The 19519-nt window shown below is 40.4% G+C and overlaps 1 protein-coding gene across 2 annotated transcripts in view; it reads right to left on the reverse strand.

The window, feature by feature from the left end:
- Nucleotides 1-19519, reverse strand: part of LOC126349494 (telomerase-binding protein EST1A) — a 321638-nt gene that overhangs the window by 12804 nt on the left and 289315 nt on the right. For both annotated transcript variants that reach the window (XM_050002435.1, XM_050002434.1), the window contains 3 exons: nt 10915-11077; nt 5580-5776; nt 5217-5295 (listed from right to left, as the gene is read on the reverse strand). In XM_050002435.1, the coding sequence (XP_049858392.1) occupies nt 5217-5295; nt 5580-5776; nt 10915-11077 (439 nt within the window). The remainder of the gene's footprint in view (nt 1-5216; nt 5296-5579; nt 5777-10914; nt 11078-19519) is intronic.

The following is a 19519-nucleotide window of genomic DNA, read 5'->3' on the forward strand; positions in this document are numbered from 1 at the left end:
AACCTTACACTAAACCTTGAAACATCTGATTCCATACAAACACTTATCACATAATGTGCAGACTACCAAACTGTTACTTGTCAATTCATGTGTCACAATACATTTAGGATTGCAAGGAATTCTGAGTTCAGAACTTTTACCTCCCAAATGATGTATTCTAAAACTGTAAAATGTTACCGCCGATTTGCCACCGTCAATGCATTTAGTGTTGCCCACACATGAAGTTATGTTACCCGATTATTATGCTATGGCTATGACCCAGTTATTAAAATGAGCCAACACCCTAGAGTTCTGTAAACTTATACCCCTTGCCTGTTCGTATTGTCAATTTGAGTGTTACAAGATTGCATGTGTTCCCTGTTGGGTGGTCAGCAACCAGACAGTATATACGCTGGAATACAGCGGACATTCTAGTCATTAGTCCAGATCACCAAAAATATACTACAATGTCCCAAAATCAGTTTAATGAATGCATACATGTTCATAATGTCATGTTCCATGAAATCGCCCTTCGAAACCATCCTAAGGGATGTGAGATTTAGCCTTTTTTGGGGAAAGCGTCAACCGCCACCCTGTTCACAAACCGTCATTCGCCTAGCAGAACCCTGGTTTAGGATCATTGGCACAAACCACCTATACGCATTAGACCAACCTATGATATTAACACTTCGTTGCTACGAACATAACTTCCAGTCGCAAACATACGATACAGAAATCTCAAACAGCGGATTTTCAGCAAACAGTTCGTATTGCGATGTTATTACGCCATTTGTAATCTTTCATGCCAGTATGACTTACTCTGACAGTATTCACACCCATTTACCTATGTTTTTTCTACCTGAAAGTTCATTCGTGGTTCTTTTGTTAACTGAATTACATGTTTTATCTAATATAACAAATGATCACCTTTTAACATCAATCGATGACCTTTCGAAACACCAGAGAGGACAAATTCCTTACGATATCACCTGTTGGCAGACAGCCACTAATCTACATACAACTATTATACCCAGTGTCACAGTAACCCCGGTCACTGCTATTTTTATTATTGTACTGATATGGATACGTTTTGCAAATGGTTAAAACCATCCCCTCCAATAGTTCCAAAACCTCAGCCTCATGGCTAATATCGCCCATGATGCCTATGAAGGCATGTGCCCTCCTTTAGTTTTAAGAGTTCAACTGTGTAATTAACTAATGTGAAAACTGGCGCAGCATAGTGAAGTGCTCCCCCAGTGTTAATCCCTTTTTAAATGTGCGTGAAATTTGTGAACCTCTCCTCATACTTCACTGCGCCAAGTTCCAGTGGACGGGTCCGGCAACGGCCACGCCCCCTTCTAGCCGGCAGCTTGTGCGCTGCCCACCAAGGACAACATAACGTGCCATGTTGTGCCACTCAGTCTTGCGTGTAACTTCAGTGGTGATACGTATATGCTTTTAAATTCATTTATGAAACAAAGATGCTTGATGTGTATTCCTGATTCAAACTATTACCTTCCAATGTGCTTTAATTACACTTGTCAACTGATGTAATTTTGTTTTGATGTTTTATAATATTTATTCCTTGCTCTTGTGTCAACATAATATTGTTGAAGTGTGTAAGCCCCTTTGTGGCCCCTGAAAGGCCTTCAAAGTCTCTACACCCAGCCGTAGTCTAAGGCCCCCGCTGTCTTCCGTGGGAACCTTTAACAATCAAATAATATCTACACTTCTGGAAATGGAAAAAAGAACACATTGACACCGGTGTGTCAGACCCACCATACTTGCTCCGGACACTGCGAGAGGGCTGTACAAGCAATGATCACACGCACGGCACAGCGGACACACCAGGAACCGCGGTGTTGGCCGTCGAATGGCGCTAGCTGCGCAGCATTTGTGCACCGCCGCCGTCAGTGTCAGCCAGTTTGCCGTGGCATACGGAGCTCCATCGCAGTCTTTAACACTGGTAGCATGCCGCGACAGCGTGGACGTGAACCGTATGTGCAGTTGACGGACTTTGAGCGAGGGCGTATAGTGGGCATGCGGGAGGCCGGGTGGACGTACCGCCGAATTGCTCAACACGTGGGGCGTGAGGTCTCCACAGTACATCGATGTTGTCGCCAGTGGTCGGCGGAAGGTGCACGTGCCCGTCGACCTGGGACCGGACCGCAGCGACGCACGGATGCACGCCAAGACTGTAGGATCCTACGCAGTGCCGTAGGGAACCGCACCGCCACTTCCCAGCAAATTAGGGACACTGTTGCTCCTGGGGTATCGGCGAGGACCATTCGCAACCGTCTCCATGAAGATGGACAACGGTCCCGCACACCGTTAGGCCGTCTTATGCTCACGCCCCAACATCGTGTAGCCCGCCTCCAGTGGTGTCGCGACAGGCGTGAATGGAGGGACGAATGGAGACGTGTCGTCATCAGCGATTAGAGTCGCTTCTGCCTTGGTGCCAACGATGGTGGTATGTGTGTTTGGCGCCGTGCAGGTGAGCGCCACAATCAGGACTGCATACGCCCGAGGCACACAGAGCCAACGCCCAGCATCATGGTGTGAGGAGCGATCTCCTACACTGGCCGTACACCTCTGGTGATCATCGAGGGGACACTGAATAGTGCACGGTACATCCAAACCGTCATCGAACCCATCGTTCTACCACTCCTATACCGGCAAGGGAACTTGTTGTTCCAACAGGACAATGCACGTCCGCATGTATCCCGTGCCACCCAACGTGCTCTAGAAGGTGTAAGTCAACTACCCTGGCCAGCAAGATCTCCGGATCTGTCCCCCATTGAGCATGTTTGGGACTGGATGAAGCATCGTCTCACGCGGTCTGCTCGTCCAGCACGAACGCTGGTCCAACTGAGGCGCCAGGTGGAAATGGCATGGCAAGCCATTCCACAGGACTACATCCAGCATCTCTACGATCGTCTCCATGGGAGAATAGCAGCCTGCATTGCCGCGAAAGGTGGATATACACTGTACTAGTGCCGACATTGTGCATGCTCTGTTGCCTGTGTCTATGTGCCTGTGGTTCTGTCAGCGTGATCATGTGATGTATCTGACCCCAGGAATGTGTCAATAAAGTTTCCCCTTCCTGGGACAATGAATTCACGGTGTTCTTATTTCAATTTCCAGGAGTGTATTTTGTCTTTGCAAACTAAAATTGTCAACATTTAAATAACAGTCGCGTTGAGCGAAATCACATACGGTTTCCGCTCCCACGGAAGGGGTGTAATGGATCTGGGAGATGTGTTATTTTCTACTGGATTTGTCGATACCAAATTTAATGAGGGAAATGACCCGGTTAAATGCATTTGCCTCATTTTTGGTGCTGCAAATACCATTTCTTCGAATGTGGTTTCTTCTTAAAGTTTATATAAAAAAAGTAGTAACATAATTCATTTTTTTGTGTTCACTAGCAAATATTTATAACGGTCATTTCTGCAGCCGACAAAACTGCATTGTAGAATCATACTTCCACTAGACGACTGAAGCCAAGACAAATATCGTCTTGTAAACATTTCACGGAAAAGGTACTGTCACGAAATATTGCTAAATACAGTATATAAAAATAGTGAGCATATTTCAGGGGGAGGAGTGTAAGGTTGAGCCAGATAGTAGGGGATTCTACCCAATAAGTTTCTTTCATTCTCTTGTTATGGCCGAGCACTAGCTGGTAGCTTTAGCTGCCTGTAATTTTGTCATCCTACAGTCTGCAGTTTGTCATCCTATGGTCTGGCAGCAGCAAGTCAGCACCGAGGTGGGCAATCTCTATCATGTGCTGACGAGGTAATGCCGCTTAGGCGAAGCTGACCAAGCCATGCTTCAGAACTTTCCATGCCGCCCCATGGTTTTCTCAGCTCCTGGCCAATCAAAAAGACGGAGGAAATCGTGAGGCCGTGCAGGAGGTACCCTGCTGCCCATGGGCCGAAAAAGCTCTCTCTGCCATGCACCCTGTGGCTGTGATCATTTTCTCTTCCCGGTACTGCGGCGCCGAAGACTTTGTTTCTGTAGTTGCCATGCCATTTGGACTTGTCCGAATGGCAGCCACCACTTTTCTTTAACTTCGCCTAAGTTTAAAGAACTATGTTTTGCCCACCCATCTTGGCTCACCCTTGCCTACCCAGGCCTGACTCATGTTGCCCATTTGAATTCGTATCTGTTGGTTTTTCTGCCAATAAATGGCCTCATTTCAAGAAAAGGTGTCAGAACAATTTCTTTCAACACATTTGCCCACCGCCTTAGCTGCTCCTAACAGAGCCGTTCCTGCACAGGACTACTCAAACATAACATGTGGACTTTCTCAAAGACATATAAACAAGGAGTCGGACATTCCTGCAGAAAATCAATTGGTAGACTGTTCTGGCATTCCCAAAACACTATTATTGTGACCTTAGACACTGTGTTGCAGTTTTCGCCAGTGCCCCCTCGTTGGTCATCTGCCATTCCATACTGGCTTATTTTGATTCAAAGGTGTGATGATGGATTTGTGTCTCACAACACATGCTGATTTTTACTAACACATCTTCTTCCTTGCATCTCCTGAGAAGCTCTTGCAGCTCTTCATTCAGCAGTCTTTGAGCTCAAAGAACAGACGCTTTTCAGAACCCCATCTTACTCTGCATGACTGAGTAAACACTTCTGCAATCGATTTGAAATTTCTGAGAGATTTTAAGCACGTCTTCATGTTCTGCGCTGTAGTAATAGTGTAGAACAGAGCAAGTGGATCACGTTTCCAACATTCCCTCTCTTGCCATTGCCTGAACTCCTTACACTTTTTTTCACATGGAGATATGAAAGGATTCTTTCCCCAAATCGAGTAAACGGAGATGAATTCAAGCAGCATTAATATTCCTGTTCATGAAAAGCTTAATTATGACATGTTGTGCAGCACTAGAATGTACCTCTCTCTTGCTCGCCAAAGCAGTCACTGAACACACACAAAATGAGGCGTCCCAAAGTCAGCTATTCCCATGTGATTGTTGAAGCTCGATCATATTCTGCATCCAGTGGCCGTGTAGCTTAAAAAACACTGCTTTATATTTGATCAGCTCATATAATTTAAACTAGACGATAGAAAATTCTTAAAATTCCTTCCTCATGCTCCTAGACATAATTTGCTCACTTGTTACAGATTACATCAGCTGCATTTGTACTGAACCCTTCCCACATTCTCCCTATTCAATATATCTAATGTGGCCTGCGCATAAGACCTTGTTTGCACTAACCTGGCTTACATTCCTCCTTGTCTGAATTTCGACATAAGCTTAATGTTGTTGCCAGAATTCGGTCATCATTTCTTTTATCCTGGAAAAAATGAAAAAGAGGTTCCAGTTACATTTATGAGAAACAATACCGTACACTTAAACTAATACATTAGAGTAGAAATCCAGGATGGAGTGTAACAATACCAGAGAAGGGAAGTTGCTACTCACCATATAGCGGAGATGCTGAGTCACGTGAATCTTTTTGTTGTGCCTATCGCGACTCAGCATCTCCGCTATATGGTGAGTAGCAACTTTACTTCTCTGGTATTGTTACATTACAGCAGAAATGTTTGCCATTTAGTAAGCAAATCTACAGTAACTTACTTGCACACTGTCCTGTTCATCCGTGAAGGCAGCTGATACAAGTACATTTCCTTGGCTAGTAACGCATCTGACACCCCCTGGTCTGCTCCTAATGTATGATAGAGCAGTACGTGCTGCCTCCGCTACACGTGCCACATGTTCTGCTGGAAGATCACCTCTTGGACCACCTCGTGCTAATCCCTCCAACTCCTGAAGAACTGTTGGTAAGAAAATAAAAAATTTAAGCTCAGTTATGGAACAAAATTTCTCTTTGGACATCGAAGCACAACATAAGAAACATTTTAACAAAAACTCAGTAAAAAAATAAAAAAATAATAATAAATGTTAATAATAAAAAAATGTTAAGGCTTTCATGTGTATGGGATGCTACATATAATAAGGGAGACTCAAAATACTTTAACATAATTTTATTAACTACTACAATGTCATACCTCACATGTAGGGGATAATTGGATATTTATTCATGAAATTTACACAGCATATAATTTAGTACATCACTGTTTTTCCTTGTATTCACTATTATATTGGGTACTACCTTTTGCATGCCTGCAATGAACGTTACTGATGCACTATCTTCAACATTGACAAACACCACCTGTCACTTCATTTTAGTTGAACATTTGTTGTCCCTGTGCTCTCTCAAATTGCTGATAAGGAAGTAGTAATTTGTGCTACATGATAACTGTTGGCATGATGGTTAAAAAGCTCAGACAGTTGAAGAGTTGAACCAATTTGCTTTTAGAGAGGTACTGAGAATTAGTATGCAACATATTAGGCCCCTTCTGATGGCCAAACTTCTTTCTTGTGCTGAAAGGCCCAATGGAGCAGTTTCATATGGTTGAGACAGAGCTTGCTGGCATTTATGAACAGACATTCTGTCTAAACATAACCAAAAATTCCAACAAAATATTAATACTTTTTTCACAAATAATTGCATTTTGAATTTTTTTCTGGCAGGAATCTAGTACGTCACATCTGCATCATCTGCCACATTGATTTAGGTATGTAATGAGCCACTCCAGTTTCATCCTGTGTCACAGTAGTTAAAATAATTATTCATCATCGCATTTGTAACAGGCAAAGACATCCTCCGTGATTTCTTTGATGTTCATCAATGAATATTTTAATGACCCACCAAGTACACAGTTTTCAGAAATTCAGTCTCACAACTAATTTCTCATACGACCAACTTCTGGACACTTACCATGCACTTCCTTTGCAGTCAGCAAAGTTAACAAACCATCTATTTACGTTTTCGGAGGTGCTGAGTCGTGATAGGCACAATAAAACCATTCACGCAAACGTAGCTTTCGGCCATTAAGGCCATTGTCAGCAGTAGACACACACACACACACACACACACACACAACTTGCACCACATCTGCAGTCTCAGAGAGCTGAGTAGTTTCTTTGTGCAATGAGGAAGTGTAGAACATAAGGAACTGTTGTCATGTGATATCCAATGTGTTGTGAAATAAATGCAGGAGCAATCTCAATTTTTATTCACACCTCTAATGAAATACTGAAAACAGTTTGAAGCCAACTCAAATTATGTCCTCACAGATATTGCACACTGGATGAAATCAATTATTTCCAATTTGCACACCATCAAAGTTACTGAATTTTTTATGCTCGTCCGAATACCTTTTATCTGGGCTGAGCAGCACATCACATTGTGTGATGAGCCTCTAGAAAACCTAGCAAGTTGATTCCCTTATGATTAAACTATCAGATGACTGTGTTACCCAACAAATATATGTATATATTGTTCACTCAATGAACTACTAAGACAGGAACACCAGTAGCAGCCAGGTAGGAGAGCACTCTATGTAACTATACTTAACTACTACTTATATCTCAACTTGCATAATGGTCAACTAAACCCACCTCTCAAATTTCAGTTTCATACACAGATAAGCAATTAATTAAAAATAATTCTTTTTTTTTTTTTTTTTTTTTTACAAAAGTATTAACAGAAATTGTCATTGCCTACATCCTGACATGAACATCTGTTCTGCAGACATCTGTCCATAAGCTTGTGGATGCACTAACTAAAAACAGTTTGATATTATTCTTAATCATCTCTTCAGTACCTCCATGACCTTTTTGTCATTTGCGGACTTCTGAAATTGCAACAGTTCTACTGAAAGACAAAGTAAATAATATTCTGATGGGAATTCCTTTGGTCTATGCAGCAGTGTATTGTTAGTATGCAAAGCCTTGTAAGAGAGTGTGTTCTTGTGGAACAGCAATGCTTCTTGTGAGAGAAGCCCAAGCATTTTAATAGTGAGGCATGCTTCAGCTGCCTTACATACAGGGTGTTTCAAAAATGACCGGTATATTTGAAATGGCAATAAAAACTAAACGAGCAGCGATAGAAATACACCAATTGTTGCAATATGCTTGGGACAACAGTACATTTTCAAGCGGACAAACTTTTGAAATTACAGTAGTTACAATTTTCAACAACAGATGGTGCTGCAAGTGATGTGAAAGATATAGAAGACAACGCAGTCTGTGGGTGCGCCATTCTGTACGTTGTATTTCTGCTTTAAGCGTGTGCTGTTCACAACGCGCAAGTGTGCAGTGGACAACATGGTTTATTCCTTAGAACAGAGGATTTTTCTGTTGTTGGAATTCCACCGCCTAGAACACAGTGTTGTTGCAACAAGACGAAGTTTTCAACAGAGGTTTAATGTAACCAAAGGACCGAAAAGTGATACAATAAAGGATCTGTTTGAAAAATTTCAACGGACTGGGAACGTGACAGATGAACGTGCTGGAAAGGTAGGGCGACCGCGTACGACAACCACAGAGGGCAACGCGCAGCTAGTGCAGCAGGTGATCCAACAGCGGCCTCGGGTTTCCGTTCGCCGTGTTGCAGCTGCGGTCCAAATGACGCCAACGTCCACGTATCGTCTCATGCGCCAAAGTTTACACCTCTATCCATACAAAATTCAAACGCGGCAACCCCTCAGCACCGCTACCATTGCTGCATGAGAGACATTCGCTAACAATACAGTGCACAGGATTGATGATGGTGATATGCATGTGGGCAGCATTTGGTTTACTGACAAAGCTTATTTTTACCTGGAACTGGCGCATATGGGGAACCGAAAAGCCCCATGTTGCAGTCCCATCGTCCCTGCATCCTCAAAAAGTACTGGTCTGGGCCGCCATTTCTTCCAAAGGAATCATTGGCCCATTTTTCAGATCCGAAACGATTACTGCATCACGCTATCTGGACATTCTTCTTCAATTTGTGGCGGTACAAACTGCCTTAGACGACACTGCGAACACCTCGTGGTTTATGCAAGATGGTGCCCGGCCACATCGCACGGCCGACGTCTTTAATTTCCTGAATAAAAAATTTCGATGAGCGTGTGATTGCTTTGGGCTATCCGAAACATACAGGAGGCGGCGTGGATTGGGCTCCCTATTCGCCAGACATGAACCCCTGTGACTTCTTTCTGTGGGGACACTTGAAAGACCAGGTGTACTGCCAGAATCCAGAAACAATTGAACACCTGAAGCAGTACATCTCATCTGCATGTGAAGCCATTCCACCAGACACGTTGTCAAAGGTTTGGGGTAATTTCATTCAGAGACTACGCCATATTATTGCTACGCATGGTGGATATGTGGAAAATATCGTACTATAGAGTTTCCCAGACCGCAGCGCCATCTGTTGTTGACAATTGTAACTACTGTAATTTCGAAAGTCTGTCCGCCTGAAAATGTACTGTTGTCCCAAGGATATTGCAACAAACAGTGTATTTCTATCGCTGCTCGTTTAGTTTGTATTGCCGTTTCAAATATACCGGTCATTTTTGAAACACCCTGTACATTTCACTGTAGCACACACTAGTAGCAGTTCCATCCTTCTCCTGGACGAGCACCAGACTGTTGTGCCTTGAACTCCTGTTAAGTTCAGCACACAATGACTTTATCAGTGGCTGTTGCTTTAATTTTTCCACAACAGATGACAAAGTGTGCTTCCACTTCAGCTACAGGTTCTTACTATTTGGTGCATAACATTGTAGCCTAAACTTGTCTCCTGTTACAGATTCACCTAAAAAGCATCTCTTTCTTGCACATAATAGTCCATCCTCTTCTGAGGCATTGCCTTGGTTGCTCCCAAGGCATTGCCTGTGATCCAAATTTATAATCACCTGACAGTCACCTTGTTTCCATCTAATTATACTTTCCTACATCCAAGATTACCTGATATGAAATTGTGTCTAGCCTGTGATATGCTGAATTCTGTGGCAATTTTATCAAAACAACCTGTTGGGAGAGATTTGCTGGTAAACTTGCTGTTTATTTCAGTTTGCGCACACACTACCCTCCCCTTTCACTGCTAACAATGACAGAGTGCCTTCTGCATATACTACTCCATCACCATGACAACATTGAGGCTAAATTTTAAATAAAATTTTGTTATCCCTATAACACGATTTTTTTTCTCCTTATCACCGTTTTCAATTTTTTAGTTCTTATCTCTCAGTATTTCCTTCTTTTGCTGTAACTTGTCCATTCCCACTTTCCCCCCGCACGCCCTATCCCTGAGAGTGTTAATTCTTAACTGAATTACTCATTAATTCTTCCTCTTAATTCCTGTTTCCTTCTCAATCTGTCATAATGTCTGGAAAAAAGCTATCTTTGTCCCTCTACTTCACCAATTCATCTTTGTCTCCGCTTGTCTTCATAACAGGTGGATTTCACTCATTCTGGGGTCTGAGTGATCTGGTCATCCTTTTTAATGCCCCCAACATCTCTCTCTCTCTCTCTCTCTCTCTCTCTCTCTCTCTCTCTCTCTCTCTCCCTGAGGAATGACTATTAATTTTCAAAGATAGGATAATAACACATTTTTATATGTGCCCAGAAGAGTGGTGATTAGATTCATTAACAAGGCCTATATTTTTAAAAGAAACCATTACATTTATTTGACAGCTTAATGATTGGTATGTTTTCATTTTCCTTTGAAGCCCAAGAAACTTCAGAGGCATCTGCACAAAAACAATAGATCATGAAAGATTAACTTTCAAATGGTTCTAATGGCTGTAAGCACTTTGGAACTTAACATCTGCAGTCATCAGTACCCTAGACTTAGAACTACTTAAACCTAACTAACCTAAGGACATCACACATATCCATGCCCGAGGCAGGATTCGAACCTGCTACCGTAGCAGCAGCGCGGTTCCAGACAGAAGTGCCTAGAACCGCTCAGCCACAGTGGCCAGCAAATTAACTTTTAAGTCCTGAGAATGTACAATCAATCTCATAATGCAATATTGACAATTATTCAAAATCAAATATAAAATTTTGTACTTACCAACCAGTGGTATCATTAACATGTACAGATGCTTTAGATTAGACATTGTCTGTGCAATTTTCTGCAGTAAGGGCAAGTAGTCAATAAAGCAGTTAGTGTCAGGAACCAGATAATGTGGCTTCACTTCTATTTCCACCAGTACAACAGCATCCCGCAATATTGCCTAAAACAACAGAGTATATCAGATGAAAATACAACCTTTCATTTCATTGCACACAGTTAATTCTGAATTTGCAATAGGAGATTGCACATGACCTGTAGTTCAAAATATCTTCAACAGTGCATTCCAGATTAATAAGGGAATAATCATGTTCTTGCGCTTCTTTATGTAACTTCAAGTTAATGAATGAAGTTAACAAATGAAGAAATTAGCACCTTTTCTGCAATTTTCATTCATTAATCTCACGTAAGATAATATTTTAGGGCAACTCATGTACTAAAAATAAGGGATGCATTACATAACTGCATTTTACTATAATAATATGCATTACTCATATGAACACTTTGTACATATCTTAAAGAATTAATGATTTAACTACAGCTTCAAAAACCAATACTGTTTAAGTATTGCGCACGCACGCATATGCACACACACACACACACACACACACACACACACACACACACACACACACACATTCATGAAAATGCAACTTACACATACGACTGCAGTCTCAGGCAACTGTAACCACACCACAGTGTGTTTTTTGTTGTGCCTATCTGCGACCCAGCATCTCCCCTATTTGGTGAATGTCAACTTTCCTTCTCATAACACTGAGATTTTCCATTCTTCAATACTGTATAAGTGAATTTATTAAAAGTAATATTACATTTCATGAACAACTATGTCAACTAAGTCTGTAACTGCCTTCATTAGAGTTCAATAAAGATTCTTTGGCTCAAGTAGGTTATAGGATAATTATGCCATGTCAAAAAGTTTCTACCAATGTCTAGTGGATGAATAGCTACCAGGTAGCAAAATTAACTTCAAAAGAACTGAAAAATGTTTCTTCTTGAAAACTTTTATCCCACACAATTATTTTCATTTAGGAACTTTCAATAAATATTTCATATAAGAATGACAAGACTGCTGCTACTGTTAAAACTATTTTCAATTATTTATTAGTCTCATAAGGTCATCAGTAAAGAGGCAGCAAAACACTAATAAACTGTTATATATACTGTCTCATACCATATCGTTATGCTGGAACGATACTGCACACAAATAATTTACAGAACATGGTACCACCTATCTTTGGCTAATTTACTTACAGTCCATATACCTTATTCATCTGATGAGGCTCTTTCCCTAAGTTCATTAGTTGAAAAACAGCCTTCTTATATTTGCAAATAAACCTTTGGTTGCGGAGGAAAACATTTTTATGTAGTATAATAATTTAATATAGAGGACATCTTACATCTACCTTTGGAGCCGAGGTCATGCACAGGTTTAATTTTAGGACAGAGGAAGAGAGGGGGACCAGAGGTAGCATTTCAGCCGGGCACCAGATCCAATGTTGGGAAGAGAGTGCCAAGTAAGCAGCAAGTTACTTTGGCTGCCAACTATGGGACTGTATACTGTATCCCAATCATTTCAGAAGTACAAAATTGTTAAGGCTTCCGTGGCCACTTGTTGACAAACTGCCTATTGGCTTCTGCCTCGGGTTCTTCGGCCGACTTTCATCTAATGATTTTTCTCACGTTTCGCCAGCATGAATGGCTGGCATTGTCAAAGCTTCACCCTCCATTGCCAGTGGTGAACTGGAGCCGAGCTCGTGACCGCAAGCTATATGTACCTGGCGCGCCAATGTCCGAGGGCTTCTCCGCGGTCATTTCCGGTGCGATTCACCTCTATTCGCCAACAGTTTCAACAAGAAAGAGGAAAGCCTTAAGGTAAATGGATCCTGGTTTCCCGTACTGCAGCGAACGACGGTCGCAGGTAGCAAGAGGAGAACCGCACCAGAAATGACCGCGGAGAAGCCCTCGGACGTTGGCGCGCCAGGTACATATAGTCTGCGGCCGTGAGCTCGGCTCCAGTTCACCACCAGCAATGGAGGGGGAAGCTTTGACAATGCCAGCCACTCGTGCTGGCGAAATGTCAGAAAAATCATTACTTTTCATAAGTGTCTGCAACTCGTGAACTGCAGCTGGACTGAATCCAACGGTATTCAGACTGCAACTACAGTCACAAAAATGCACAGATACTCACTGCAACTACAGTCACAAAAATGCACAGATACTCAACAATAATATACATTTCTACAAGAGCCTATTTACAACATAAATATAATTGCATAGAACACAGGGGCACAGCACAACAAATGAAACACAACCTTCTACTACTGATAAGGCTACTACAGCTTCACAGTGCTGTGTATTTTCAAGGTTGGCAACAAATGATGAACCATGTGCACTATTATCCTGAAGTTCTCCGACTTCTGCCAATTCGGCACCAGGGAGCCAAAAGGACAATGCACTTTGTCATTGTGTTTGCTCTGATTGTTAATGTTGTAACAATAGTAAATTGTTGCAATCTGTAATGGATGAAAATCATATGTGTGACTGCTGAGGATTGTGGATCTACAAGTTTGGGGTTCAAAATAAGATCACACAGACAATACAACACTACTAGTAATCTTCACAATAATGACAATATCTCCAGCATTAGGAGACAAAACATACACAATGGTGCCTAACATCACAGCCTCATGTCCATCAGCAATGATTTAAATAGCAGTAATGAAATTCAACAGTATTAACAATCAATGAAATGCTAATTTTAAGTTAATGGTGATCCTTAAAGCATAGACCACAAACATTTGTGTGCAGAATGAAAATTTGGTATCACAGAAGAGGACAGTTGTGTGTAGTGTCAATCAAAAATAAATTAAAGAAGAGCAGTAAACAATGCTTAACTTTTGTGGGATTGAATTAAGAAAGGTTTCACACATTGTAACTGCAAGTTCTTCAGCATGTGCAAGAGAAATGAAATGAAGGCTCTACTTGAAATGTATCCATATGGAGGCACTGAACATAAAGAGGAATTTCCCAGCTGCATCCAGTGGATAATTCAAATAAAATACAGCCCGGTGAGTAAGAGCGATGAAGTGATGGGCCTTACATATTGACCAAGACAACAACAGCTCAGCTACTTCCCACGCATCTAATGATGAGCTTATTGCTGTATTAAGTTCTGGCAATGAAACAGCCATAATGACAATCATACTGGCTGTTCTGTCAGATGACAGAAAGCTGACTGTCTCCATATGTGGTTCTTCGCAAGAAAACCATTAAAAAAAATAATAATAAAAAAATAAAAAAAAGCAAGCTATCTTTGGGTGCCTAGAAAGGGATAGCTCACTAATGACTTCATGCTGGAGTGGTTGAAAGTTTTCTTGGGACAGAGTATAGGGCCATTTGCTTAACAGAAGTAGAATGTTGGTGCTGTACGCTTTCAGCAGGTACCTAACCAATGATGCAAAGAAAACACAGACCACTTTCCAGATCGAATCCTCTTGGTGGATAAACAACAGGGGCTACTGTGCCTGCCACTGTGGGTGTGGCTTTTAGGCTGTTTCCCAAATCCAACTACATGAATACCAAGGTGGTAACCCATGTCACACTTCAGTTACAAGATTCACAAACATTTTTAAAACATTCTCACCAATTCACATCAGTAACACTAGACACAGATAGATGGGGTATACAAATTTTGTCCTGGTACGGAAGGAGGCAGTGAGTAGAAGGGCATCTGGCTATTCCCTACAACAAATAGTGTCAAATCTAGAAGAAGAAGAAGAAGAAGATAGAGATGTTGAGATACCTGTTAAGGCTCACGGTCAACAGCTTTATAGTAGGCGCCTTCTACAAGACCATGCCCTCCTTCCAAGTTATAGAAACCATGTTGGGGCTGTGGGTCATAATGTCTGGAGCAAAACTACAAGTTAGTCTATAGTGAAAGGATGCAAGGGAATGTGGGTCCGCCATGAGGCATGTTGAGATAGACCGAACATTTGAAATAACACTGTGTCCCAGATGGCGTTGTGGTTAACGCACCTGCCTAGAAAGCAGATCACAGGTTCGGATCTTGGATCAGTATACATGTCCCTCATTGCCACTGATTCCACATATCATCTCGATGCAGCTGACAGCAGTAATACCTTTCCTTTCTTACCCCCTCCACCCTCAATTTACATATAATGTAAAAAGCATCACATGTAATATGCCATTGACAGTTTAGGAGACAAAATAGCAATAAGCTTAGAAATGAAGTTAATACTGGTGGTGGTGATAAAGAATAAAACATACCAGACTAGTGGCTTAGAAAGTGCAAAGAAGGGAAAAAAATTGAAGAGTATGTGAAGATAAATACATTTGTAAACTATGCATGTTCATTTATCTTCTTGTATTAGCAAAATGTAAAGGATCAACAAAATGCTTAAGTTTCGAATAGGCAGTGTTAATTTATATCAATAAAACAATTTGTAATTTTGTCTAGTAGAATCTGTAAAAAATAAAACATTCTCAAAAAACCTCTTCAAAAGAGGTCGTCTTACATTTAGGGTAATTGTATAGCTGGGTAAATACGACGTATTGTACATTGCAGCCACATTACAGCCAACAGTGAATGATATTTGCTTCCTTCAATAACCACTTTCTCCAATTATGTTAATAGAAGCTGCACACAGGAAACTACAGTTTGTTTCTCTTTGTACGTGACCCTGCCTCCCTCTGTACTCTGCCAGCTGAATGTGAAAATGACAACTTTAGTTAGAAAAATATTGTTACCGTTTTCAAACATTACCTAGAGTGAAAATTGTTAAACTTATTCAATAATTGTTTATTCTTTGCTTTATTGTCAGAATAGATTATTGTCTCAAGTCTCACAGTACTGCAGTACAAAACCTGAAAGGCGACTGAAACAAACCTCTCAAGACTCTCTCTTCAATTACACAACTAGATTAGATTAATACTTGTTTCATAGATCATGAATACGACACATCGTAATGATGTGGAACGTGTCAGATTAATAAAAAATGTGCCCCCCCCCCCCCTTAATTTATATCTAAAAATTCAGCCAATGAGTAGTTGCCATCTACAAATTCTTTTAATTTATTTTTAAATGTTAGTTGGCTATCTGTCAGGCTTTTGATGCTGTTTGGTAGGTGACCAAAGACTTTTGTGGCAGCATAATTTACCCCTTTCTGTGCCAAAGTCAGATTTAACCCTGCATAGTGAGATCATCCTTTCTCCTGGTGTTATAGCTATGCACACTGCTATTGCTTTTGAAATGGGCTGTATTATTAACAACAAATTTCATAAGCGAATATATATACTGTGAGGATCCCTAGATCCTTAAACAGATGTCTGCAGGATGACCGTGGGTGGGCTCCAGCAATTATTCTGATTACACGTTTTTGAGCAATGAATACTTTTCTACTCAACGATGAATTACCCCAGAATATGATGCCATACGAAAGCAGTGAATGAAAGTAGGCATAGTAAGCTAATTTACTGAGATTCTTATCACCAAAATTTGCAATAACCCTAATAGCATACATAGCTGAACTCAGACGTTTCAGCAGACCATCAATGTGTTGCTTCCATTTTAACCTCTCATCAATGGCCACACCTAAAAATTTTGAAAATTCTACCTTAGCTACAGACTTCTGTTCAGAGTCTATATTTATTATTGGAGTTGTGTCATTTACTGTACGGAACTGTACATACTGTGTTTTATCAAAATTTAAAAAGAGTTCATTTGCTGAGAACCAATGAATAATTTTGTGAAAAACATCATTTACAATTACATCACTTAGTTCTTGGTTTTTGGATGTTATAACTATATTTGTATCATCAGCAAAAAGAACTAACTTTGCATCTTCATCAATGTGTAATGGTAAGTCATTAATGTATATCAAGAACAGTAAAGGACCTAAGAGCGTGGGACCCCGTACTTTATAGCCCCCCAGTTTGAGGAATCAGCTGATGTTTTAACATTACAAGAACCACTTATTTCAACTTTCTGCATTCTTCCAGATAAGTATGAATTAAACCATTTGTGCACTGCCCCCCCCCCCCCCCTCAAACCATAATGACTTAGCTTATCTAAAAGAATTCCACAATCAATGGCCTTTTAAAGATCACAAAAATTACCAATGGGTGATGTCCGGTTATTCAGAGCATTTAATATTTGATCAATGAAAGTGTATTTAGCATTTTCTGTTGAAAAGCTTTTCTCAAAACCAAACTGATTTTTGTTAGCACTTTATTTTTACAAATATGGGAGGCTACTCGTGAATACATTACTTTCTCAAAAATTTTTGATAGAGCTATCAGAAGAGAGATTGGGCGATAGTTGTTGACATCCGACGTATCCCCCTTTTTATGCAATGGTTTTACAATGGCATATTTCAGTCTATCGGGGAAAACACCCTGCTCCAAAGAGCTATTACATACGTGGCTAAGAATCCTACTGATCTGTGGGGAACAAGCTTTAAGTACCTTGCTGGAAATGCCATCAATTCCGTAAGAGCTTTTACTTTTCAGTGAGTTTATTATTTTACTGATTTTCTAGATCCTATTTTCTCCACAACATTTAAAAAATGAATACTGAAAATATTTTCCATTTCTGATTGTTTCTTAGTACATTTGTCATTCAGTTTTATGGCACTAAAGTCTTCCTGTGCTCTTGGTTGCCCTGTTTCCCTTTCAATAATATTCCAAATTGCTTTAATTTTATTATTAGAGTTACTGATCTAGCTCCAAAAGTGACAAGATAACTGTCTGTGCCACCAACACTGGAAGAGAATATGATCATAACATATTCTTAACTTGGGTCAAAAGGGTACTATGCAAAAGGGCTTTATTTAAAAATACACACATCAGATAAAGCATACTAAAAAATCCTTGTTCATAAGGTCTTTCCTTATGGTTAATGATACTGTCTTACAAGTTGACCTTATCGTATTTACTCGAATCTAAGCCGCACTTTTTTTCTGGTTTTTGCAATCCAAAAAACTGCCTGCGGCTTAGAAGAAGCGGAAGTTCTGAAAAATGTTGGTAGGTGTTGCCACAACTAATTGGTACCATCGAATTTATGTAGCGCTACAGAGGCATGCTTTGCAGGCACAAAGATAGATACTGGCACCAAAGCCTCGGCGTCAGTAAATAAATTAAAAGAAAAGGTAGAAGAATGTAAACATTATGCCATGTATTCTTTCATGTTTGCGCTATCTCATTTAAATCCTGTCTGCCTAATAAACTACAAAAATACAGTGAGAAAACAGCAAACGCAGAAGAATATACATATCATGTCATGTTTTTATTCATACTATTCTTATGCTGAATAGTGATAGTCAGAAATGAAGCACGGCAACTGACTAGATTTTTAAATCTAAGATGACTCTAATTTCTATGCAGAATGTGATGTACTAAAGAGGCGTCTGCAAAGATTTTCAAACGGAGAAAAATTTTCACTAATCTCTTGTTCAGTCCATCTTCTATTATACACAGTCTATTATTAGGTTCTTGTTGATCATTATCAAAGAAAGCAGCAGTGTAAGTAACAATAAATAGCAGTCTCTTGCCATTGTTTCGCTTATGAGACAATTCCTCTCGTTTTTTTATTGTAAGCCGCGGTAGCGCGCACAAAAGCAAGCCATGCCTTGAGGCAACAGGTCGTAAACACTCATAATCAGAATGCGACAAACAATGCAGGACACAGTACAATAATGCATTTTCAGCTTAGAGTGGCATAACACCAATAACAAAGAGAATGGCACTTATCAGGTCAAAGCAAAATAAGCAATCGATTCAAACCAGACGAAGCACGTGAAAAAGGGAGGGTACCCGTATAAATACGGATGGAGCGCTTGACACACAGCAATGGCTACTTGGTAAAGCTTAACTGTTAAGCTTATCACTCAAACCAAACTACTATAGCTGTATCTTCATCCATTCGACCTCAACTGTGTCTCATGTCACAATGGACCAACTTTGTTTCAATTTGGAGGGGCTTGATCTAAAACTTTTATCTCCCCTTAAATTTTGAGTCTCAAATTTCAGGTGAGGCTTAGATTTGGGGATTTTTTTTTTCTCTCTTGATTTCGAGTCTCATTTTTCAGGTGTGGCTTAGTTTCGAGTGCGGCTTAGATTCGAGTAAATATGGTAGCCAGCAGAACTGTAGTTATCAGTTTTGGCCTAAGAGCAAGCAAGTTTTGTAAGCTTCACAATGCATTGTGTATTCATGCAGTAATATAGGCTCTTTTTTCCATTCAGTACGCTTCTCCTGACCCAGAGTTCTGCATGACTTTTACATAGCTCTCCCCATGTCCTAAACCTCATCAGTGTTTTCCTTCCTCCTTTTTCCTTTTGCATCAAAATGTATGCCAGATTTTTATTTTTATTTTTTTTTGTCCATCCAATTATATTTTCAGAAACTAATCATTTTTCTTCATTGGTAGAAGAGAAGCACAGTATAAAATTTCCGAAATTTCTATTGTCACAAATTCTAATCATCACAAATTCTCTCTCTTAGCAACCTTTCAAATTAAAATCTATTTTACTTCTAGATCACTTGAATAATAACGGAAATTATATCTTC

This window comes from Schistocerca gregaria, chromosome 1 (assembly GCF_023897955.1).
Source record: "Schistocerca gregaria isolate iqSchGreg1 chromosome 1, iqSchGreg1.2, whole genome shotgun sequence".
In the NCBI taxonomy this organism is placed as follows: domain Eukaryota; kingdom Metazoa; phylum Arthropoda; class Insecta; order Orthoptera; family Acrididae; genus Schistocerca; species Schistocerca gregaria.